This window comes from Squalius cephalus (assembly GCF_949319135.1).
Source record: "Squalius cephalus genome assembly, chromosome: 2".
NCBI classification, from domain to species: domain Eukaryota; kingdom Metazoa; phylum Chordata; class Actinopteri; order Cypriniformes; family Leuciscidae; genus Squalius; species Squalius cephalus.
The window spans coordinates 15,352,490-15,377,489 of NC_137123.1; the positions used below are offsets into that span (position 1 = coordinate 15,352,490).

The 25,000-nt window shown below is 38.7% G+C and overlaps 1 protein-coding gene and 1 long non-coding RNA gene across 2 annotated transcripts in view; both read right to left on the reverse strand.

Moving 5' to 3' along the window:
• Positions 1-25,000, reverse strand: part of LOC307152176 (sialoadhesin-like) — a 49,229-nt gene that overhangs the window by 9,317 nt on the left and 14,912 nt on the right. Inside the window, exons 6-8 of the mRNA XM_079860583.1 lie at positions 18,193-18,543; positions 8,399-8,650; positions 7,885-8,229 (exon numbers count right to left, since the gene is read on the reverse strand). Of these exons, the coding sequence (XP_079716709.1) occupies positions 7,885-8,229; positions 8,399-8,650; positions 18,193-18,543 (948 nt within the window). The remainder of the gene's footprint in view (positions 1-7,884; positions 8,230-8,398; positions 8,651-18,192; positions 18,544-25,000) is intronic.
• LOC307150365 lies at positions 1,804-4,614 on the reverse strand. The gene is made up of 3 exons (XR_013819700.1): positions 4,478-4,614; positions 3,255-4,144; positions 1,804-2,245 (listed from the first exon to the last, which is right to left on the reverse strand). It is a non-coding gene; the product is annotated as an uncharacterized lncRNA (long non-coding RNA).

Consider the following 25,000-nt stretch of genomic DNA (forward strand, 5'->3'; position numbering starts at 1 on the left):
ACAATGCAATTCAAGGGTGAAAAAAAGAGAAAAAATCCCTGTAGCAATCGCCGCGTCACCTGTGTCACGTTTCCAATAGGCAGATTCGCGTCCAGGACCATTCATAAAAAAAAACATAGAATAAACATTCTGTTAATTAGTTCAAATTTGCTAACATCAACAAACTTAAAAGGTACAATAATCAATAAACAATCACAGTAATACTTATAAACATATCAAAAGTGCGTGCATGAATGAATGAGTGGGTGTAATGGCGGCGCACAGGTACTGACCAAGTTTGTTGCTTATGAAGGGATCTAGGGGGTGTTGTTGTCAGGCACCGTTTCGGCGGATTAAGCAGCCCATACTTGTCTTCAGCTTTATTAAAACCAGATGATCAGGATGTGCAACGCAGTGAAGTTGAGTGAACTCCGCGACGCACCAGACATCACTCACAGGAAACCTCAGCTCACAAGCGGCCGTCTCTCCCCTTCATACGGTAATACCAATCCAAACAAACACTCCCACAGCTTCAAACCTTCGGATGACGCGACCTCTCTCAGGTACGAACCCACATTTATATCCTCCTTGCCTCCTCCGTTAATTGAAAAGCGCCTCCCCATACACGCAAAGTGAAAGTAAAAATAAAAGTAAACAAAACGAAGATGTGGCGTAAAGCTCCTTTTTTTTTTCTTTTTTTTTTTTTTTTAAATCGCCACAGATGATTGTCATAATATAACCAACACCATCAGATCACTTTTTTTTCTTTGTTTATCTGTCAGTTATAACTCAGATACAGCAGCCAAATAAAATCTAAAGTACACATATAATGGTCTAGAGCCCAACTAAAGCAAACACCCATCACCATAACGGTAACTTACAATTTGTGATTTTCTCCTTCAGTGATTCTGCTTGTTAACATCAGGTGTCTTCAATAATGTTCAATCATCACTAAATTAATCACTTAATTATCTCATTAACTTTAACACTCTTGAGTGTGGACTCATACACTCCCAGGAGTGTTAATTTAACACTGTAGTTTTTGCTGTGTACAAAGAGCCGTAGTTAACTGACAAGCTGAGCCATATCGCATTAATTATCGCTGGCGATACGTCCGCGATATTAATGCGATATGGCTCAGCTTGTCAGTTAATTACGGCTCTTTGTAGTAAATGCCGCTTCATCTGAAAGCAGGTGATGGTGATTTACTACTAATCAAGGAACCGGCTTTACTGACGAGATGCGCATAACAATCTCACGATATATATCGCACAGCCCTACATCAACAACAACATCATCATCATCATCAACATCATCAACAACAACAACATCATCATCATCATCATCAACAACATCAACAACTGTCTGTCATCTTATTGTCTTAATAATAATAATAATAATAATAATAATAAAAACTTAGTGTCTTAATGAAATTCTGTTATCACATCATCAACTTTATATGCAGTTAATTATTTCACTGTAAATTTACAATAAATTGCAGGTTAATAATTGCATGACTTTCACAGTAAGTTACCGGATCATTTTTACAGTAAATAATTGTGAAATGACAGCTGTTTACTGTGACTTCACAATAACTATGCCGTCATATTACTGTGATTTAGCAGTAAGCTGCTGTATAATTACTGTATTTTACTGTGCAATTACAGTTAGTCTATCATATTACTGTAATTTAACAGTAAGCTGCTGTAAAATTACTGTATTTAACCATGTCTATACTGTGATTTAGCATAAATGATGGACCAAACAAAACTGATAAAAACAATGGTTTAACTTTTATTTTTTTAGAAGAAAAATACATTTTAATAACAGGAATAAACACTGTGTAACATGAATGAACACTGGGTAACATTAATGAACACTGGGTAACATGAATGAACACTGGGTAACATGAATGAACACTGGGTAACATGAATGTCTGTCAATATGTGTGTGAATGTGTTTACTGTGTTTACCATTATGTGATAATGGTACTTGAAAAATACAATTTAATAACAGGAATAAACACTGGGTAACAGGAATGAACACTGGGTAACAGGAATGTGTGTCTATGTGTGTGCACTGTGCATGTGTTTACTATGTGATAATGGTACTTCACAACGTAGGAGCTGAAAAGAGAAAGAAGGAGAGAGAGAAGAGAGAGTGAGAGAGGGAAGAAAAGACAAAAAGGTGGGAAAAGAGAGGGTTGCAGGTGTCTCGCTCCTTCCCTTGCAGCAGGCACCTGCATAGTATGGGTTCTGTCCACTATCTACAAAAGATAAGAAAGACAAAAAGTTTAAGTTACTCTGTGGTGCAAGTACCTGCAAGTATGGTACTCGCATTGTAAAACTAATCCTAAAATGTGTACATTTTAAGAAATTACAATTGTAAAACTCATGATAAATCAGATAAATCATGTGAATAGTACTATATCAATTAATATTAAATCAACAAACCAGAGGACTCTGAAAGTAACATGATTGAGGTTAAGCAAAAATTACATGACATGCGTACATAGTAATGCAACTCAGTAAGCCAGTAATGTGATGTAAATTTACACTTAAAACTATTGTAAAGTACGTCTGTAAATTTGACGTTTTTATTCTAACCTATCAATAACCTATAACATTGAAAAGGCATGTTTAATTCAAATAAATGTAAGAACAATGAATTTTAGACATTTTGCAGCCTGTCTAAACTCGTAGAACAAATTAAAGGGATAGTTTACCCAAAACCCCACCCTCATTCCAAACACGTTAGCCCTTCGTTCATCTTTGGAACACAAATTAAGATATTTTCTGACTCCTCCATGGACAGCAATTTTATTACCACTTTCAAGGCCCGGAAAGGTAGTGAAGATTGTTAAAATAGTCCATGTGACTACAGTGGTTCAACCTTAATGTTATGAAGCGATGCAAAAATACTTAATAGTGCGGAACGCACAAAAAGTATTCTCGTCGCATCATAGCAATAAGGTTGAACCACTGTAGTCACATGGACTATTTTAACAATCTTCACTACCTGTGACTAATCTTCACTACCAGTCTATAAGCGGGATCAGAAAGCTCTCGGACTTCTTAAAATTATCTTAATTTGTGTTGAACAAAATTCTTATGTGTTTGGAACATCATGAGGGAGTGTAATTAATGAGAGACTTTACATTTTTGAGTGAACTAACCCTTTAATAGCTTAAGTAAACATCTTACTGCATAACTAATTCTAGCTTAAAACAGAGACAGTGTTTCGTTAGTCTGTTCTGAAGTTGGAACACAACTTACATTAGACTGACATCCATTCAAAGTCAATGAGCTTCCTGATCAGTGTACAGACTTGCTGGTTTATGTGTCCTCTCTACCTCTTTGGTTTTGTACCTGTCTCTGGGTTGATGCCCAAGAAGCACATATAAACAAAAAGACAGAGAAGAAAGATGTTAGTTTAATTCAAGTGGGATTAAAAAGGTTTCAGTTCCCAGTCATCACCTTCAGTGGGTCACTGCTGTTGCAGTACTGAGCAAAACTAAAGTTAGCTCAGTTTTAACAAGGTGACATTACTTGGATTCAATTAAACAGCAACCATTTAAATAACTTAACAGCAACTGAAAAACATTTACATCACAAACACACAGTCAAGAATAGTCCTGCAACAAAGTAAGTTAGTTAGATGTGTGTGATTTACCCAGGCAATGCATTTGCACACAACAATTTACATCATTTACACGTACTGTTTGCAGAGGATGGAGGAAGAGCCAGTCCATCTCCATGTGGCTGTTTCTGCTTGCACTCTTCCTCCTAGAATTATTACCCGTTCACAGACAAAATGGCTCCTAATATCTCCAGATGTCGACCTGTTTTACTTTAGAATAGCACAGCTAACGAAGCTCCACTAATTCAGTGATAAACACATTTATTTTCCTATATCTTTTTTATAATAAAATCAATGCACTTTATTTTTTCTGTTGACGAGACAGACAACGGCTGCTCCGTTTCACACACGTCAGAAAAATATGGACGACGCCCAGCTAGCTAACGTTACTAATTTGAGATTAATTTATTCCACCTTTGCACAAATCCACAACACTATAATGTATCTAGTTGATCATAACTGTCATAATACACACATTAAGGCCACAGCTTACCTTATAACTTTATTTCCCGGTGGTAGAAAAATGCTGTGGGAAAAGAGAGAACGCTGTTAGAGTAACGAACGTTAACTAAGAAAAGCATTAAGCAAAGCTAAAGTTCAATTTTGACGGTGTAGCTAACGTGAAGCCTCACATACCTTAATAACTTAATACGGTAACGTTACTACACTTATTAACACAACCAACGTCTGATCATTCAAATTTGCGCGCTCAAACCTAGACGCGAATCTGCTCCAGCTAAGTTACAAAAACATGAAACAGAACTTAACTAACGCTAATTTGGTTCATACTTTTAAATAACATGCAATTTCATATTAAAAACAGTCATCAAATTGACAAAGTTTGAAATTAAACACTTACCGCACTGAATCCGTCGAGTGAGACCATGGAGGAGATCAGGCCAGGGAGCTCCGGGGGAGCTCAGATGACGCAGTTGCAGCGCGAAAATGACGGAATTCACAGTAGTTTCTTGTAAAAGCCCCGCGCCTGCATTATTTTCACAGTAAAAGTCTAAATACGGTATTATATTGTGAAATATTACAGTTATATATTGTGAAATCCTGGAAATATTTTACAGTGTGATAATACTAAAATGACAATAATGCCGACACTGAATTGAAGCAGTTCAGACAGCAGTTATATAATATCCCAGCTAACAGGGAACGTTCTCATAACTTTAGCTAACGTTCTGTCAAGGTTCTCTCAAAGTTTTGAACAAACGTTCTTCCAGTAACATTAATAGAGTGTTTGTTCAGTGTTTTCTGGTCTTTAATAATGTTCTCAGAAGGTTAGCACAAAAACATTATTTATACATTGTTTGTTGAAGGTTTTTGAAATGTTTTCATTATGTTGAGAGAAAATATTCTTAGAACAACATTCTTGAAAAATGTTGAAACATCATCAGATGATGTTGACTGTTAATGGTGACATCATCAGGAAGAGGGCTGATTTACTGATCACATCTGAAGTCTGATCACTCATCATGATCAGTATACCAGTATTACAGTAGTATCGCGTTTCTAGAAACATCTTTGCGAAGACAATTCAGACGAATGCAATGCCTTTAGTGATGGTGCTTTTGAAAAACTGCTCGTCTGCTTCATGAAGCTTTGACACTTTAAGAATCTTGTGTTTCGAATCAACGAGGCTTCGTTACGTCATAACTTTCGAAACTTTAGAAATTTCAGTGGGGGTGATGATCTGTGAACACGAATCATGTGGATTCAATGAGAACCATTGAACAAATGTCTACAGGTTTTACCTGATCTCTGATCAGTTTTATACATTTGTAGTCGTTTTAATGAGACAATAGTATAATTAAAAGGAATAATAGTAGTAATAGTGTCTTATTGGCCTGTTTAGCTGAGCAATCCATTAAACAAACAAAACATGCCCTGAAAATAGTTTTTTTTTTAAATCACGTTATACAGACACTTGATATTTAATCGTATTAGATGATTAGTTAATTGTATTTGATCGATTTTACTTTCAATAAAGTGTTTGCAATGGTTTTTTAAAAGGTGTTTTTTTGCATGTTTGGCCTGAGTTCTTGTTGCATTTACACTGTTCTGACCAGCAGGGGTCACCAGAGTGTAGCGTTCGGTTTAACGATTCAATCATTAACATTTGCTGCTATCTACTCGCGGCTTTAGTTTCCCATCTAAAATTAGGCCTATTAATTATTTATTTATTTTTTCAAACATTTCATTTTTCTATATTCAGAGATTTATATTTAAGACATTAATCTCATAACATTGTTTATGCCATTGTTATTGCGGTGCAAATGCATAAATACCACATTGGTGTGTGTTCAATATTCACTGCTGTGTGTGTGTGTGTGTGTGTGTGTGTGTGTGTGTGTGTGTGTGTGTGTGTGTGTGTGTGTGTGTGTGTCTGTGTGTGCACTTGGATGGGTGAAATGCAAAGCACGAATTCCAAGTATGGGACACTATACTTTGCTACATGTCATGTCACTTTCACTTATCTAAAGTCACTTCATGCAGCTTCTGTGCTTCTGTGCTAATATGAATTTTGTTTACACTGATTCATTTAATTGGTAACGATAGTGAAGTGACGTAACGTTAGGGGTGTGCGATACTGATAAAAAGTGTGTTTATTGTCCTGGTACCTCGGCAGGTTTAGGACTGCCATGGACAGCTGACTCTGTGTGGTGGTCAGTTCACAGCAGTGACAGAAATTATTTTCCCCAATACGTTTCAATTTATTTTTACCTTTTATGGGCATTTTTACCTTTATAAATCCATTTTTTAAAACTAATTATGTGCATGCATCATTTTGTGTGTCTATTTCATAAATTTAATCAAATTCAATTATAATAATAAGGCACAATAGGGCTCAATCAAATTAAATAAGTATCAACAAAATTCATCTTTGCAATGGAGAGGAAACAGAAGCTGCATTTGAAGTGGCATTTAGATGCATTTACACAATCAACTCAGAGGTGACAAACGAATAATCTGCAGTTACAAATGCATAAATAATGTTTTGATGTTTTAAAGATAAAACGTTGAATATTGGTATTTGAAATGATTTAAAAGATGAAAAGATACTTTAAATGTGAAATTAAAACCGCCAGTAGGTGGCAGCAAGTCACTGTTAATGAGTGAGTCATTGAGATTCAACCAATTTATTCAAACGGCTGATTCATTCAGGAATGTCTTAATCCATCTTAGTCACTGATTTGCTCAAAAAGCTGATTCATTCGGTAAGGAAACACCGCCATGTGTTGCTCAGAGACACGATTACAGCGCTGTGGCTTTGTTTTGAACTATTGTTGATTTATTAACTAAATTAAATTATATAAATTAGACTAAATCACGCAGTGAAAGCGTGCACTCGTAATGTCCAACACTAGTCTAATCTACTAGACCAGTGGTTCTCATTATCACATGGGTTAATGAGCTGATGAGTTGAATCAGGTGTGTTTGATTAGGGAGACAAAGAAAACGTGCAGTGTTGGGGGTCCTCCAGGAGCAGGGTTAAAAACGGAGCAGGGTTGAGAACCACTGTACTAGACTACAACACATAATGTATGCATGCTCTGTCTGGTGTGTGTGTGTGATATACTCGATAATGTCAGATCACACATCGTTAAAACAACAATTACCACATTATCGCAGACAATATATATCGCACACCCCTACGTGACGTGTAGCCAGGTATGGTGTCCCATTCTTGGAATTTTTGCTTTGCATTTCACCCATCCAAGTGCACACACAGAGCAGTGAGTATTGAACACACACACACACACCGTGAACACACACACATAGTGAACAGCCATTTTTGCTGCGGCGCCCAGGGAGCGATTGGGGGTTCGATGTCTTGCTCAAGGGCACCTCAGTTGTGGGGAAAGAGAGTGGAAGAGTTCATTCACTCCCTCATCTACACTTCCTGCAGGAACCAATCAACGTTCCTATAATGTTGAGTTGTTCATAAAAATGAAGTTGATAGAATGATTCAGGAACATCATACTAATCTTAAAAAAAACGTTCCACTAACATTAAGAAAACTGGACATGTTACCGTTTCCAGAACCAAAACAATGTTTGGAAAACGTTCTTAGAACAATAATTCGTTAGCTGGGATAATGCTTCATGTTGACAGTCTCATCACACCGGACAAACGCAGCTGATATAAAGAGCTGTTGTGCTCTGGATCATGTGCTCATCTCATTCCTTTCTGTTTCTCCCTGAACTTTCCTGTCATTTATGCACTACTATATAATAAATGCAAAAAGATTAGATTTACCTGTGACATCAAGACGAGCTCCAGGAATCACTGTCCATCTTTTACTCTGATGATCTGTAATTCTGCAGTAGTAGATGTGTTTATCAGCTTCTGTTACAGACGTCAAAGTGATGCTGTAAGTGTTTATATTTTCACTCAAACACTGAACTCTTCCTTTCTTCTGTGGATCTGAACACAGATTCGGTGATTGTCCATCAGTTACAACAGGTTTAGTCCAGAAACCTTTTACGAGAGTATAACTCTGAGTATGTGTTAAAGTACAGGATATTTTCACTGTTGATCCCTTTAATGCACAAACATATGAAGGGCTGTAATTCACTCCCCAATTCTGCAGACCATCAACCCCTGAAACACAGAAATGAGGAAAATAATTAAAGAGACTTTCAGCAACAAATATAGAAATCTTTCATCACACCAAAGATTTTTGTACCTTTATATATTCACCCAAATGAAATGTAGAAATTCCAAGTGTGTGAAATATTTCACTAATATTAATGAATCAGTTTGTACTCACATCCTACTTTGAGATAAACAGGAGGAGAGATCAGATGTTGATGTCCTGTAACGGCACAACTGTAGTATCCAGTATCAGAACGACTGACTGACTGCAGATGAAGCTGATTCACTGTCACTGTTCCTTTAGTGAATATCTGTGTGTTTCTGTACCAGATGAATGTTGTTTGTTCAGGCAGAGAGCAGCTGCTTTTACATGTCAGAGTGACTGAAGCTCCCTCTTTCACACTCTGCTGTGTCTCCACCTGCAGGCCTGACACAACAACAACAACAACAACAACAACAACAACAACATCATCAACAACATCAACAACAGCATCAACAACAACAACAACAACAACAACAACATCAACAACAACAACAACAACAACAACATAATCAACAACATCAACAACAACATCAACAACAACAACAACAACAACAACAACATAATCAACAACAACAACAACAACATCAACAACAACAACATCAACAACAACAACATCATCATGTAACACAAAGAAGATGGCCAGATTACCAGCTCTCTCTATATATATTTAAAATTACTGAAATTACCAACAAACGGACTTTGTTCCTCTGGAACTGTCTACAAGCAACAAATGGTCATTTGGCTCACATGATCGGAATCTTCCTCTGATTAGTCTGGGTCCTAATCAACTTCTTGAAAACCCCATGTACAACACCTCTATTGTCTTAAGATTCGGCCACGTAGACCTAACGGCGCCTTGAATTCAGATAGATCATCACTGCCTAGCGGCAAGCACAGATCCCCCACTACTAAGTCAATAAGAAGCCTTGTGTTTATTACCCGGCAAGCATTCATTGACCAATAAGAGCAATCTCAGAGAACCCCCCGGGGATTTGCTCTGGACATTTATTTACATTTAACCCTGATTTACACTTCAGAAACAACAAGACTTTGTTGACCAGATGTGCTGACTGCTGATCTCATTAAAACACCCCGTGAACTCTTCAACTTGCAGGAACTCTCCATACGGAGCACATGGGTGATTCTTTAATTGGAGATACATCTGAAGTCCGAAGCCATTTATTTTTAACAGCTTTACCAAAATTTTACTCCAAAAACACATTTTAATTTTTTTTAATTCTTTTTAAGAGTCACAAAATGTTAGAGTGTAAAACTAGAAAATATTTTATTTTAAAAGCTATTTCATGATGCTGAAAGTCATGATATCATACTGTCCTTAGTGGGTGGTACTTTTTTCAAACAAGGGTAAAATATGCATTAAACATGTTTAAAATTACAAATTTCAGGTTGGGGTTTTAATTATTTTGTTTATAAATTATTATTGGTGACAGTTTCCAAATTATGTAAAATTAATTAGTTTAAAAGTAACTTTTATTGTTGAAAAATACCAATCCATAAATCCTGTGTCAATTCTGTTACTACATGTTATTGTCTCTTTAAATTATGCTTATCTGTCGCATCAGTATCCTAAGCAATGCAAGATGATGTAACTTCCCTTTTGGTATTAAACTCTGAAGAACTAGGAGGTATGTGTTTTGTTCTCTCTGAAGCCATGTAATCTTACAGGCACTTGCACCAAGAGTTCTTATATAACATGTCAAAACTGTTTCAACAATCTCATAGGGAAAGCAAAGTACAAAGATATTAACAAAAGGAGGTATTAAAAGTTTTTAAAATCATCTTTAGTATCAGGCCATGTGCTCTTAGCCTTTATGCTAGCATGTGGTGTTATTAGTTAAAAATGCTAAAAATGTCAACTCTGTTACTGTCAATTCTGTTACCAAGGTACGGTAACAGAATTGACCAATGTCCATGCCTTGGTTTTCACACTGCCCCTGCCTTGGTTACAATCACACAATGATGCAAACACACACAAAAATGCATAATGTGTGTTTATTGCCACACACACACACACACACACACACACACACACACACACACACACAGTTCCCTGCTGTTCCTCTCACATTGAATGGAAAGCAGAGAGTTGGACAAGAGAGAGCTGTTGGAGAAGAGAGAGCTGTTGGAGAAGAGAGCCGTTGGAGAAGAGAGAGCCGTTGGAGAAGAGAGAGCCGTTGGAGAAGAGAGAGCCGTTGGAGAGAGAGCCGTTGGAGAAGAGAGAACCGTTGGAGAAGAGAGAGCCGTTGGAGAAGAGAGAACCGTTGGAGAAGAGAGAGCCCGTTGGAGAAGAGAACCGTTGGAGAAGAGAGAGCCGTTGGAGAAGAGAACCGTTGGAGAAGAGAGAGCCGTTGGAGAAGAGAGAGCCCGTTGGAGAAGAGAACCGTTGGAGAAGAGAGCCGTTGGAGAAGAGAGAGCCGTTGGAGAAGAGAGAGCCCGTTGGAGAAGAGAACCGTTGGAGAAGAGAGCCGTTGGAGAAGAGAGAGCCCGTTGGAGAAGAGAACCGTTGGAGAAGAGAGAGCCGTTGGAGAAGAGAGAACCGTTGGAGAAGAGAGAGCCGTTGGAGAAGAGAGAGCCGTTGGAGAAGAGAGAGCCGTTGGAGAAGAGAGAGCCGTTGGAGAAGAGAACCGTTGGAGAAGAGAGAGCCGTTGGAGAAGAGAACCGTTGGAGAAGAGAGAGCCGTTGGAGAAGAGAGAGCCGTTGGAGAAGAGAACCGTTGGAGAAGAGAACCGTTGGAGAAGAGAGAGCCGTTGAAGAAGAGAGAACCGTTGGAGAAGAGAACCGTTGGAGAAGAGAGAGCCGTTGGAGAAGAGAACCGTTGGAGAAGAGAACCGTTGGAGAAGAGAGAGCCGTTGGAGAAGAGAGAACCGTTGGAGAAGAGAACCGTTGGAGAAGAGAACCGTTGGAGAAGAGAACCGTTGGAGAAGAGAACCGTTGGAGAAGAGAGAGCCGTTGGAGAAGAGAGAACCGTTGGAGAAGAGAACCGTTGGAGAAGAGAGAGCCGTTGGAGAAGAGAACCGTTGGAGAAGAGAACCGTTGGAGAAGAGAGAGCCGTTGGAGAAGAGAGAACCGTTGGAGAAGAGAACCGTTGGAGAAGAGAGAGCCGTTGGAGAAGAGAGAACCGTTGGAGAAGAGAGAGCCGTTGGAGAAGAGAGAGCCGTTGGAGAAGAGAACCGTTGGAGAAGAGAACCGTTGGAGAAGAGAACCGTTGGAGAAGAGAGAGCCGTTGGAGAAGAGAACCGTTGGAGAAGAGAACCGTTGGAGAAGAGAACCGTTGGAGAAGAGAACCGTTGGAGAAGAGAACCGTTGGAGAAGAGAGAACCGTTGGAGAAGAGAGAACCGTTGGAGAAGAGAACCGTTGGAGAAGAGAACCGTTGGAGAAGAGAACCGTTGGAGAAGAGAGAACCGTTGGAGAAGAGAACCGTTGGAGAAGAGAACCGTTGGAGAAGAGAGAGCCGTTGGAGAAGAGAACCGTTGGAGAAGAGAGCCGTTGGAGAAGAGAGCCGTTGGAGAAGAGAACCGTTGGAGAAGAGAACCATTGGAGAAGAGAGAGCCGTTGGAGAAGAGAACCGTTGGAGAAGAGAGCCGTTGGAGAAGAGAGCCGTTGGAGAAGAGAACCGTTGGAGAAGAGAACCGTTGGAGAAGAGAACCGTTGGAGAAGAGAGAACCGTTGGAGAAGAGAACCGTTGGAGAAGAGAACCGTTGGAGAAGAGAGAGCCGTTGGAGAAGAGAACCGTTGGAGAAGAGAGCCGTTGGAGAAGAGAGCCGTTGGAGAAGAGAACCGTTGGAGAAGAGAACCGTTGGAGAAGAGAACCGTTGGAGAAGAGAACCGTTGGAGAAGAGAGAGCCGTTGGAGAAGAGAACCGTTGGAGAAGAGAACCGTTGGAGAAGAGAACCGTTGGAGAAGAGAGAACCGTTGGAGAAGAGAGAACCGTTGGAGAAGAGAGAGCCGTTGGAGAAGAGAGCCGTTGGAGAAGAGAGCCGTTGGAGAAGAGAACCGTTGGAGAAGAGAACCGTTGGAGAAGAGAACCGTTGGAGAAGAGAACCGTTGGAGAAGAGAGAACCGTTGGAGAAGAGAACCGTTGGAGAAGAGAGAGCCGTTGGAGAAGAGAGAACCGTTGGAGAAGAGAGAGCCGTTGGAGAAGAGAACCGTTGGAGAAGAGAGAGCCGTTGGAGAAGAGAACCGTTGGAGAAGAGAGAGCCGTTGGAGAAGAGAACCGTTGGAGAAGAGAACCGTTGGAGAAGAGAACCGTTGGAGAAGAGAGAACCGTTGGAGAAGAGAGAACCGTTGGAGAAGAGAGAGCCCGTTGGAGAAGAGAGAACCGTTGGAGAAGAGAACCGTTGGAGAAGAGAACCGTTGGAGAAGAGAACCGTTGGAGAAGAGAACCGTTGGAGAAGAGAGAACCGTTGGAGAAGAGAACCGTTGGAGAAGAGAGAGCCGTTGGAGAAGAGAGAACCGTTGGAGAAGAGAGAGCCGTTGGAGAAGAGAACCGTTGGAGAAGAGAGAGCCGTTGGAGAAGAGAACCGTTGGAGAAGAGAGAGCCGTTGGAGAAGAGAACCGTTGGAGAAGAGAACCGTTGGAGAAGAGAACCGTTGGAGAAGAGAGAACCGTTGGAGAAGAGAGAACCGTTGGAGAAGAGAGAGCTGTTGAAGAGAGAGATGAAGACCAACAGACAGACATACACTGGGAGAGCCAGGATGTGGTTGGACAATGGTGTGTCCTCACATATGACCATGATATCTATCCTGGTACCATCCTGGAGGTCATTGAGACTCATGTGAGGGTTCCACCCGCGACCAAGGTTGCGTCACGGCATGTAGAGATCCAGAGGGATATCTGGTCGAGTATTTCTCAATAACTCAGCCGTTATTTTCTTGTTATAGTGGAGCGGCTAAGTGATATAATCGTTCAGTTTATGATACAAGCGTGAAAATTGGCATGAGCAGTCTCCATGGGTCACTTGACAAGAAAATTGTCCGAGCCACTTGAAATTTCAAGATTTTTCATTTTTCAAGATGGCCGACACCTTAGTGGAGCAGTTAAGTGATATAGTGGTTAATTTGGTGATACAAGCATGAAAATTGGCATGAGCAGTCTCTGATGGTCACTAGACAATAAGCCACCCACAGCTACTTGAAATTTCAAGATGGCGGCCATTTTTCAAGACGGCCGACACCTTAGTGGAGCAGTTAAGTGATATAGTGGTTTATTTGGTGATACAAGCATGAAAATTGGCATGAGCAGTCTCTGATGGTCACTAGACAATAAGCCACCCACAGCTACTTGAAATTTCAAGATGGCGGCCATTTTTCAAGACGGCCGACACCTTAGTGGAGCAGTTAAGTGATATAGTGGTTTATTTGGTGATACAAACATGAAAATTGGCATGAGCAGTCTCTGATGGTCACTAGACAATAAGCCACCTACAGCTACTTGAAATTTCAAGATGGTGGCCATTTTTCAAGATGGCCACCACCTTAGTGGAGCAATTAGGCTCATGGCAATTTTCATGCTTGTATCACCAACTAAATGATTTCTTAATCCTAATTGCTCAACTAAGGTGGTGGCCATCTTGAAAAATGGCCGCCATCTTGAAATTTTAAAGTAGCTGTAGGTGGCTTATTGTCAAGTGACCCACAGAGACTGCTCATGCCAATTTCCATGCTTGTATCACCAAATAAATCACTATATCACTTAACTGCTCCACTAAGGTGTAGGCCATCTTGAAATTTCAAGTGGCTCGGACAATTTTCTTGTCAAGTGACCCATGGAGACTGCTCATGCCAATTTTCACGCTTGTATCATAAACTGAACGATTCTGCCAAACATAAGCACTTAGCCGCTCCACTATTATAGGCATGTTCTGGTTGGTTTGGGTCAATTCTGTTACCCCCGTCAATTCTGTTGCCAGATGTGTCAATTCTGTTTTTAGTCTTTCATCTTGAATATTAATGAGATAATACATTGAAATATCAAACTACTTAATATTGTTATTTTTATATTGTGCAAGAGTAAGATATATGTTATAGTTTTATCTCTACCCTGTAATGTTCAAGTAATTTGATAAAAAAACAAGTGCACCCTTTGGATAATCCACTATTGCCTGGGGGTGAATCTAATTTTGAAGTTGTATAAATATAACATTTAATATCTGTTTTAAAGGCCTGAATAAAAGGACTACATGACAAATGAAACTAAAAAGATTTATAATTTTTTGATGTACTGTTACTTCTATATATTTGGTTGTTCGTCCGTAACAGAATTGACGAGAAAAACTATGAACAGGTGATATTTTGATAAAATAGAGAAAATAATAAACTATCTGTATTTGTATAGCACTGAATATATCAACTTTAAAGTGTTTTCAAGGTAATTCTTAAACAATGGTTCTGTATGACAACCTTTTTTTTTAAAAAAAAATGAAATGCAAAATGTATCTCCAATTATAGAATCACCCTCATACACACACACACAGAGACTCATCGTATTCAAACCACGTGTAATCAAAAATCAATTTGTAAATGTTTAAAATGTATTTTCTTGAAGTGTGCATGATCCCTTGTCCCAAATATTGTGCCTATATAACTTTATTGGTTTGTAATCAATGTGATGTGACTATAATCGGGTATTTGTGTGAAATTATGTCATAGCAGTGCCATTCATGGTATCGTCTTGTTCCAGATATCCCAACGGTCTCGAATGTTTAACGCAACATATCAGAGGATGCATTGTTTTATTAATACCAGTGATATTAATGTTACGAACGAATCTATCGTTCCAATTTCTAAGAGGAAGGGGGGTATAGATCTCGAAACGTCAGGAGGTGTGCCCGATCCGTTGTTAAAGACGGTTGGCCCACGTCCGTGAGAGGGCGTGAGTTTTGGCCCCTTCAAAATATCATGCTTCCCTTCTAGCTCTTATCTTCTCTTCTTTCTTCGACCCCGCTGATTCCACTTCCTCTCTTCTCCGGTCGCTCTCATCCCGGACCTCATCCACGTGTAGCGCAGCTCCATGGCAACCAGCTGAACAGGCCTCGCCGTGGCCTCTGGGACACAAACCCCCCCCGCGCCATGTAAAAGCCTGCTGCCTTAGAAACCAAGATTTCTGGCCTCTTCCGCACGGAAGACGAACTTTCTCGGTAATGTTGCATCTCGTGAGCCTTTAAACTTCGCGGCACCTGAAGACACCGCAGAAACAGGATCGACATCGTCACGCTGCCCGGCCTCCGCCTCACGCCGAACAGAGAACAAACGTGCAAGTAAAACATTATTCTGATAAAACTGCTTTCCAGGTTGTCTCGTGAACTTAGGTTCTATTTGTATGTAATAATTACTAGCTTCCCCATTTTCTGCCTTTCTTTCTATCTTTCTTTCATTTCATGTTACTTCTGATCACGTATTTTTATTGTTTGGTTATATGTTGTTTGTTTATTGTTTGCATTTTTACGTACGTTTATATTCGTAGCTCATATAATCATAGTTTTGCATTTATTAAAATTCATAAATACTTTTCACTGCCTCCGTGTTTGAAGAATCCACCTTATAAGTCAATGAATCTAAAAAGATCCTTTTATAAGCTACAAGCTCGATATTAGACTACATTCAGTAGTTTTAATTAATAAACTCATAAGGTTTGATGTCCGTGGCCAGGAGATCAAACTTTCTTGGAGTTTGTAAAGAGATAACCCTTCTTAACTGTGATAATCTCACCTTTATTCGCGGGACGAATAACGATTAGATCAGTTACAGAACCAGTTAATCTCTATAATTGATAAAATAAATGTACATGCGACTTATGAATTATGACCATGAGTCATAATTATTAATATTTCCAAAATTCCCTATATTCTTGAGCTAATTCAAATTTACCCAGAGTCGTAAACGCTACAATCATCATCATCATCATCAACAACAACAAGATTCACTGTCAGCTTTAAAGCTACACTGTGTGATTTTTACCCCCATCTAGCGGTGAAATTGTATATGACTACCCAGTGAATATTAGTTTCTGTTCCTCTCAATTCCGAGGGCGTTTTAACTCCTATGGTGGCCGTATTATTCCAAGATTAACATGGCTTCCAGTTCGACTTAGTCCATGACAATAATAAACAATACGTCTAAAATGAATAAAACTACAGGACAGATGTCAGTAAACGTCACCCTTGGAATCGGCTATCCCAGCATAATCAGATTAGGCTAACGTTACAATGTGTACAAAGTAAAAGCAATTAAAAATAACTCAAATTTACAGTGTCCTTTTTTTTATATAGCTTAAAAAATTGCGCCTTTAAAACTATTCATCACCTGTGATCCGTCGCAGCACAGATTTATGTTACAAGGTAAACAATACTTTTTCACCATTGACGCGAGGATGAAGTTATAGGCTACTAGAGGTCGTTCTGGCGTTATGCACAACCATGCTATGGTTAGACAAGCAACTATAAAACTTCGAATTTACACAATTAATTACAACAGGCTGAATTACCTGTCGAGAAGAAAGCAGGCAACCTCGGCGTCCGTTTTAAAATCTTTTCTCCTCATGAGCTCTTTCCATCTGGGAAAAGTTACTCCAATATTGACTGGTCTTGCTGATTTGTCTGTCGCGTTGACGTTTTAAGTCTCTCTTTCAAATGTGAGTACACACGCACACACACACACACACCACACTATCTTTCAAATCTGCCGGCACTCGCGAGCTCGCGAGTAATCTCCCCCTCGCATTCGTCACGGTGTCACTGAGTGAAAAACGCAAAAGGCGAAGCTTGAATTTACAGGCATGTCCCTCTTTGGCTTATGTAGTTTCAAGATGGAGGGGCAACATGGCGACCGGCATACGAACCCCTCACCCGTATGTACTTTCAATGGCAGATTATAAACTTAAGAGAATACTTTATTACTTGAAAGAAGTAAATATACATTAATGAGCACATATATTTTTGAAAGAACTAAGTGTTTTTTGCTAAGAATCAACTAAAAAAGTTACACAGTGTAGCTTTAAAGTTAAGAGTTTATACCAAAAAAATCAATCCTTTATCATTATTATGGTTTTGTTATGAAGCGTTTTTGAGGTTTGCGCCGAGATAACTTTTTTTTTCCCAACATTTTCAAGGCTTTGCGTTCTCGAGCCTCAGGCACTGTTGTTGTGAGCGGGCCGGAGCGCGTTTAAGGTTTTCTGTTAGAACGGTGTCGTGTTAGCGGCCCCTAAGTTAATAACTAATGATCTTTGCAACGGAAGTGAATCGATCGAAACTAACTTTAGCTGGACAATAACTTTATTCAAGAGCTGATGTAAAGCCAAAACAATCTCTGTTACTGTAATTTCCTATTATCACTGTAAAGCTGCTTTGAAACTATCTATATTGTTAAAAGCGCTATATAAATGAAGGTGTGTGGGGGGGGGGGCTTCTCTTAGGAGTGGGGGGAAATTTGAAACAGCTTGTTCTTAAAGAGATTGATAATGATATATGGGGATTATAAAAAAAAGAACTGGGTGGATTTTTACCATTATAGGCTGGAGGTTTTCACACACTGTGTTCAAACACCTTATAAAAGTGAATTTTGCATATGGGTCCCCTTTAAATTTCAATCACAAAACTCCTCAAATCCATTAAAAAAACAATTTGTGTATTCGTGGTTCAAGTGCGACAAAAGTCATGGGGTCTTGGACCCATCAGATGAACACTCGATTTTTTAAAAAAAAAAATCAAATAAAATTTCTGGGTCAAAATGACGGATGAGGATGAAGCTTGAAGAAGGTGCTGTCATTATATTAACATTTTATAAAATATCTCCTTTTGTGTTCCCACAAATAAAGAAGGTCACCTGACAGATTCAGTAACATAAGAAAGTGTGTGATGTGTGTGTTTGTATGTTTCTGTGGTCTATTTCTGAGAGTTCAGTAGTTTTACCTGTGACGTCAAGCTGAACTCCAGGAATCCCCGTCCATTTTCCCTCCGCTTTATCTGTAGTAAATCTGCAGTAGTAGATGTGTTTATCAGCTTCTGTTACAGCCGTCAAAGTGATGCTGGAAGTGTCTTTATAATATTCACTGTTACACTGAATCCCTCTTCTCTTCTGTGGACTTGAACAAAAGTTATGCGGTTCTCCATAATTTACAACAGTTTTGGTCCAGAAAGCTGTTCTGATCTTATAACCATCAGGATATGTTAAAGTACAGGATATTTTCACTGATGATCCCTTTAATGCACAAACATATGAAGGGCTGTAATTCACTCCCCAATCCTGCAGACCATCAACCCCTGAAACACAGAAATGAGGAATGAAGAGACTTTCAGGTGTTTTTGAAGAAATGTACAAAAAAAAAATTCACTTTTAATCATTTTTATGTTAGCTGACAGTAAAACACTCATGTCCGTTTATAAGTGTGAAGAGCTCAATCATCTTTTGTTAAAATATCAGTATAGTGAGTGAAAGTGAAGACTCACCCGCAGTCATGATCACTACGATCAGAGGAAGAGACTTTATGAGAGACGACACCATAGTGACTTCTGCAATCATAAAACTGACAATTATGACATTATGAGCATCATCTATATACAACATCACAAACTCTATTGATAAAACACATGATGATTAATAATTCACGGCTCATTGAAGGCTTGATGTGAACTGATGATGTTTCTCATGTCAGGCCTCGTGTGTCTAAAGAGCTTCACACAATATTTACACATGAATCTACAACAGATATTGAGTTTCTGGAGTTTAAATCACTTCATCAAATCAACATTCACCTAAAACACTTTTACAAACATCAATCGTAGCTCTACTGAACTATTTTAAATAACAGTAAAATGGTCTTACGGCTCTGAAGTGTCAATGTTTCAGTGTCGACGCCCAAATGAGGAAAACATCCGCAGTTTAAGGCATCAAACGCTGCAGTTTTCACACTTTATAAAGAGCATCTAAATGTTGGCCTTCCTCTTCCTGGTTATGAGTGACCGTCATCTCAACTACACAAGAACAACTGGAGAAGAAAGTTAATGTCTCAGATGTCAAACACACATAAGCTTTACATGTATCGCTGTAGAGCTCAGTATTGTCAGATCTTTGTGAGAGAATATGTGAAAGATGTTTGCTTTGAGGAAGAACAGTGTAAAGATGCTCATCATGTCTGCAGGAGCGTCTGAGCATCTTTACAGCTCTTAGTTTCACTTCCTCTTTCTGACACAAACTCTGTGTTTAACACATGAAGCGCTGGACGACACACACACACACACACACACACACACACACAGAGTCATAACCATCAGCAACTACATTGAGTTTAAGTGGGTCAATGGCAGTTTCTGACAGACGACACAAGCACTCAGAGACCAGACCGACGACAGATACAGGAGAAATAGTTTTAATGGTCTTCATAAACACTAATACATCACTGATGGATCTATTTAATAACTCCTAATAATGGAGCAGTGATGTTCACTGCAGAGCCAAATGACGTCCAGCTCCTCCTCAGTGGATCTAATGGGTGGAGGGAGAGAGTTATGGGTCGGTTAGGGTGTTGTTGGACCGTCTCGCTCCACCCATTACACCCAAATTACATCCAGAGAGAAGAGCTGGACTTCTCTCTCCACCCACGACTCTGCAGTGAACAGCCTCTCAAAATAGAGGAATTACATCCATTACTCAAATCTTTCCTGCACTTCCATTGACTTTACTGTCATCTAGTGGTCAAACAGATCCAGTGCACTTTACTGCCATTACAGCAGCTTTTACATCTGACTCTTGGACATTAATTGATATTAGAAGTAATGAAAGTTACTAAAGTTGTATTTTCTTCTATATTGTTCACTATGTGTTTATAAATCAGTCATGTAAATAGGACAAGCTAATGTGTGCTTCATATGAATTACAAAGATAATGTATTAAAAATGCACGTAAGAAAAATGAATCAAGCTTTATACAGTCAGGATGGGAAATGAACACCAGCCAAATACTGAAACTTTTAGGACAATAGCTGGTTATTTTGCTTCATCTGCCAATGTGTCGCCAATCCAACATCTCAAATCCTCTGACCAAAAACTACACACAAGAAACAGTGCGAACACGTATCAAACACACTGACTTGTTTAAGATCATCTAAGTCCAGTTTTGATGCCAAAGACAATGAAAAACAAAAACAAAACAAACATTTAATTTGGACTCAAAACCAACTGATAGACTGTAAAATCTGTTATATAATTCATTGGATGATATCAGTAACAGGGAGGCTTAAGACTTGATAAACACAATAAGAAAAAACACATTTAACTGTGACATATTCATATCTAATAGGATGCCATGTCACACTTTAGAAACATATCACCATACCCTGATAGCACACGTACATCTCAGAAACGTCTATTTGATGTCCGTGTGTTCATCTGGAAGATGTATTTTTTAGTGTTCACTCGTCTGCAATATGTCTCTTAAGAGATTTCCTGTCAGATTTTGAATAGACATTTAGAAAATGTCTGAAGATGTTCGAATGTATTTAAATGTATTTATGTATTTATTTTTGTATTTGTATTAATGTATTTATTTTTTAAAGATGTTTGTCAGGTGTTTGTCCACAGCAGAAGCTTTCTGGACGAGCTGCTCTTTAATAGACATCTTGGAGACGTGTGCTGTCTGGGTAACGCTTGGGTAACGCTTTAGTTGTAAATGTGGTCATTTTGCTCTGAAAGTTCAAAATACTGGAGGTGAAAATGAATCCTAGTGACTTGAAACTCAGCTTTAACAAAGTCAAAGTCTTTGGTTTTACCTTGATTTGCATAAAACACAACTAACAAGATCAGACACTGGTACTTAATACACACAAACAATGAAAATAATATTACAAATAAGTCCAGGTGTTTTCATGCAACCACCCCTGTGCTGGAGTGTGACGAAGGAAGATTTTCTCAATTCTGTTTTTCAAACCACTGTTTTGTCTGCACTTGGGGCAGATCCAAATGCGTTTTTGTCCCCTTGAAGGGCACTTAGGGAAGTGAACGCCATTTGTAGGGGTTTTCCAAACGAAAGTGAACAACTGGATCCCTTCACGACGGGCCCTTCCACAAGGCCGTTAGTGAAGGGAACTTAATTCATGTCTAAACAGTAAAACAGTCCCATAAATGTGTAAAGGTGAAATCAAGAGGACAGTGAGATGGGAACATGACCTGAGCTGGACTCAAATCCAGGTCTCCCATCAGCATCAATAGGAAGCGGCTCCGATCACATGTTCTTTACTTGACTGAGCTGTAGATCACATCCTCAGATCTGGGGACAAATTAAACAAATATGTTAATGTGGCATTTCAAGAGATGACAATCCATCATCTCAACAACACAAAACAAGAGCTCTGATTAAGAACTGAATGTGTTTTATTTGAGTTTAAATGAATCGTTTCTCACCTGTTGGCTTCAGACGGATGATGCATCTCAATGCAGTCGTACTCTTCAGTCTTCATGTCTTTGTTCTTGAAGTGATGGACACTGGCATACTGAACCTCTGTAACATCTGCAGAGTCTGTTTCTGTTCGTTTCTTTGCTTTAATGTTGGAATACAGATCATCCCTCTGATTGGCTGATACTAGTGAATACAGTGGATCGTCATTGGTCGAAGCCGTTTCTGCTGATCTGTCAATGTGATCCTCCTGCAGTTTCATCAAATCAAATATCACACAGATATAACAACAGATCGATCATTCAGAAACACAGTGACTGTGAGTTACATGCATGATGTTTTCCAGATTGTCTATGTCAAGTATTTGGCAGTACATGGTCTTGTATTTTCTAGTTAAATATAATATCCATGTCATTGTAGATTCAGGTATGTATTATTATCAAACTTGCCTGATTTTGTCTGATAACTTCAGCTCCACCGTCTCTCCTCTTCTTCCTGGAGAAAACATGTTTTTGTTAGAAAGTAATGAAAAGTAATTTATTTTAAGAAATATTAATTATTTGTTAGTGGTTTAAGTTCAACAAATGTTGCATTTATGTTAATTTTTGAAAATAATTTAATGCAGGATCTTCTCAACATTCACTCACTTTATGAACACGATGATGAAGATGATGATGAAGATGATGAAGATCAATCCTCCACATCCCGCCACGATCCCAGAAACTGTGAGCAGAGCATCTCTCTGAACACCTGAAACAAGATGATCATGAAGATCATTTCACACGTGAGACAGATGAAACTGAAAGAGTGTCTGATTATAGAAAATACCTTTAACAGTGAGTGAAACAGACGCTGATCTCTGAGATCCATGTTTATTCTGAGCCTCACAGTAGAAGCGTCCACTGAAACTGGAGTTAAAGCTGGAGATGCTGAAACTCTGTCCAGATCCAACAGCTGAGGGTTCATTCTCCTTAAACCAGCTGAAGTTCAGAGCAGGAGGGTTTGAGTCACTGCTGCAGTTCAGAGTCACTGAATCTCCCTCCACTATTACACCAGACCGACTGACCGACACTGAGACGCTCTGTGGAGGATCTACATAAAATATATATAAAATATGAAAATAATTACTTTATTCATGCCATGACCTTCAATTATCTTTATTATATTACTGAAGTTTATCTTTAAGTAGAAATCAAAATGGAAAAGGTGCAAATCTACATCTGAACTGGTGCAAAATTAATAAAACAATATTATATTTACAGATTTATCAACTGAAGATTCATAAAAAAAATTGTAACTTAACACAGATTCATGTTTTAATGGACAATGGTACGTTACTTTCAGAAATTAGCTGTCTTTTTTACAGCAAGGTTTTACAGTGTATCTACACCACTTCAATCCCACTAATCCACCAATTAACTCTTAAAGTCTTTCTAGAAAACAACAAATAAGCATATTATTCTTGGGACCTTATGTGAATTATATAACAAATTAGATTATGTAATAAAAGCTCCTGGTGTGACAGGTGCAATAGAGCTACAATTAGCATCAAGCTACATAACACAATTAAAAAGATTAATATTACACTTGAACTCAAAACTCACTTTAAACAACCATTGAGTTTTTGTATTTACTTCTAATCGCGATCTAATGTGGATTTGAATAATAATGGTGTTCAAATATGTTATTTTAGCCTTTTATATGCATGTATTGTAATCGTGTGTTTATTAGCTTCTTGTTTGATGTGTAGAAATGTTTCTTTGGGTTTGTTCTTCCCGGAGCAGAACGAGGAAGTGTACAGGACAGTGTCATGCAGAAGAGCAGAGAATATGGTCACGTAAGATGATTGACAGCTGTACAGCGAATGAGAGAGCGCTGAGATCATAACTGACACAAAGCAGAAAGAGGAGAGACAGAGCTCGCTCTAAACGCTCTTTCAGATCTTCAGATCACATAATTCAGTGGGAAATCAATAGAAATGGTATTCTGTATGACGATGACGAAATATTTTGCAAACGTGAGAATAAATCAATATTTCTCCCAATATTCGCACTTTTGGACTAAGAGCCGTAACAGATGCTGTTCAGTGAAGTTATGTGAACACAATAAACCAGAGCAGACGTGATGAATAAGAGTGCGTGTTTTTATTCTGTTCAAAATATCAAAAATGACAGATTGATTACTTTGCACTCCTGACATAAATTAAATTAAGAAATGAATGTCATTGCAACTTGGTTTTATCATAAACAGTGGTCAAACATCTACAGTGGTGGAATGTAACGAAGTACAAATACTTCGTTACTTTACTTAAGTACATTTTTCATGTCTCTGTACTTTACTTAAGTAGAATCAATAGTGCGTACTTTTGACTTTCACTTCGTTACTTATTGCAGCAATTATTATACTTTCTACTCCAGTACATTTCTACAACGTTTCGTAACATTTTCGTTATATTTTCTGATCACTTTTCCCCCCTACCAAAACAGGGATTGAAAAAAATCTCCATGTTTTCGATCCTGATGCGGTGGTGACGCGTTCATGTAACATGTAAGGGTGGCGCTGCCAATAAAGCACCTAAAAGCTGTCACACAGAACCGGCAAAAGTAATGATTAGGAATATGTAATATAGCACGGAGACATTTTAATTGTTTATTTATAAACAAGTGTTTTCTGTGTCAGTGTCGGCTGCAAAGATGAAGTTGACTATGCTAACTCGAAATCTTCGCACCAGAGAGAAATACACATTTCATACGGATTACACAAGCAGCAGTCTGTTTTCTTTCGTTTTGAATTGCTCTGTTTAAAAGTAGACATTTCAAGCTTTCTATAGATATATTTCTCAGGTCTGTGAGGCAAGTAGGCTACCTTATCACTGAGTTTTGGTTCATTTATGAGACGAGCTCCAGTCCACGCACCGGCGCCTCCGTGTCGTGATTATCTATTGTCTGCTATATTTTCTTATTTATTAAATCCAGGCAATTGGTTGATAAAACGTTGGTTAAATTTAAGATACAATTAATACAAAACGAAATTCACTTTAAAGAAAGGCTTTGTGCTTTCTGTTTGAGGTATCTGTGAAAGTTTTAAAGCAGTCTTTTAGTGCAGCTTTCAGAGCACTCATGAGCGTAATGTAGAACTGTCACGTAACATTGTTTTTTCCTCATAAATGCGAACAGGAAAAATTAAATAAAATGAATATTTTATGTTCTGTGGAGAGCCAACCCTTCTTTATCTGGTGGGTAGTATTACTTTTGGTTTGCGCGGTGTAATTCACAGAATTATTAAAAAATATTTTGCCACCTAAAAGTTAAAGATTTTTTCTGTCACGTC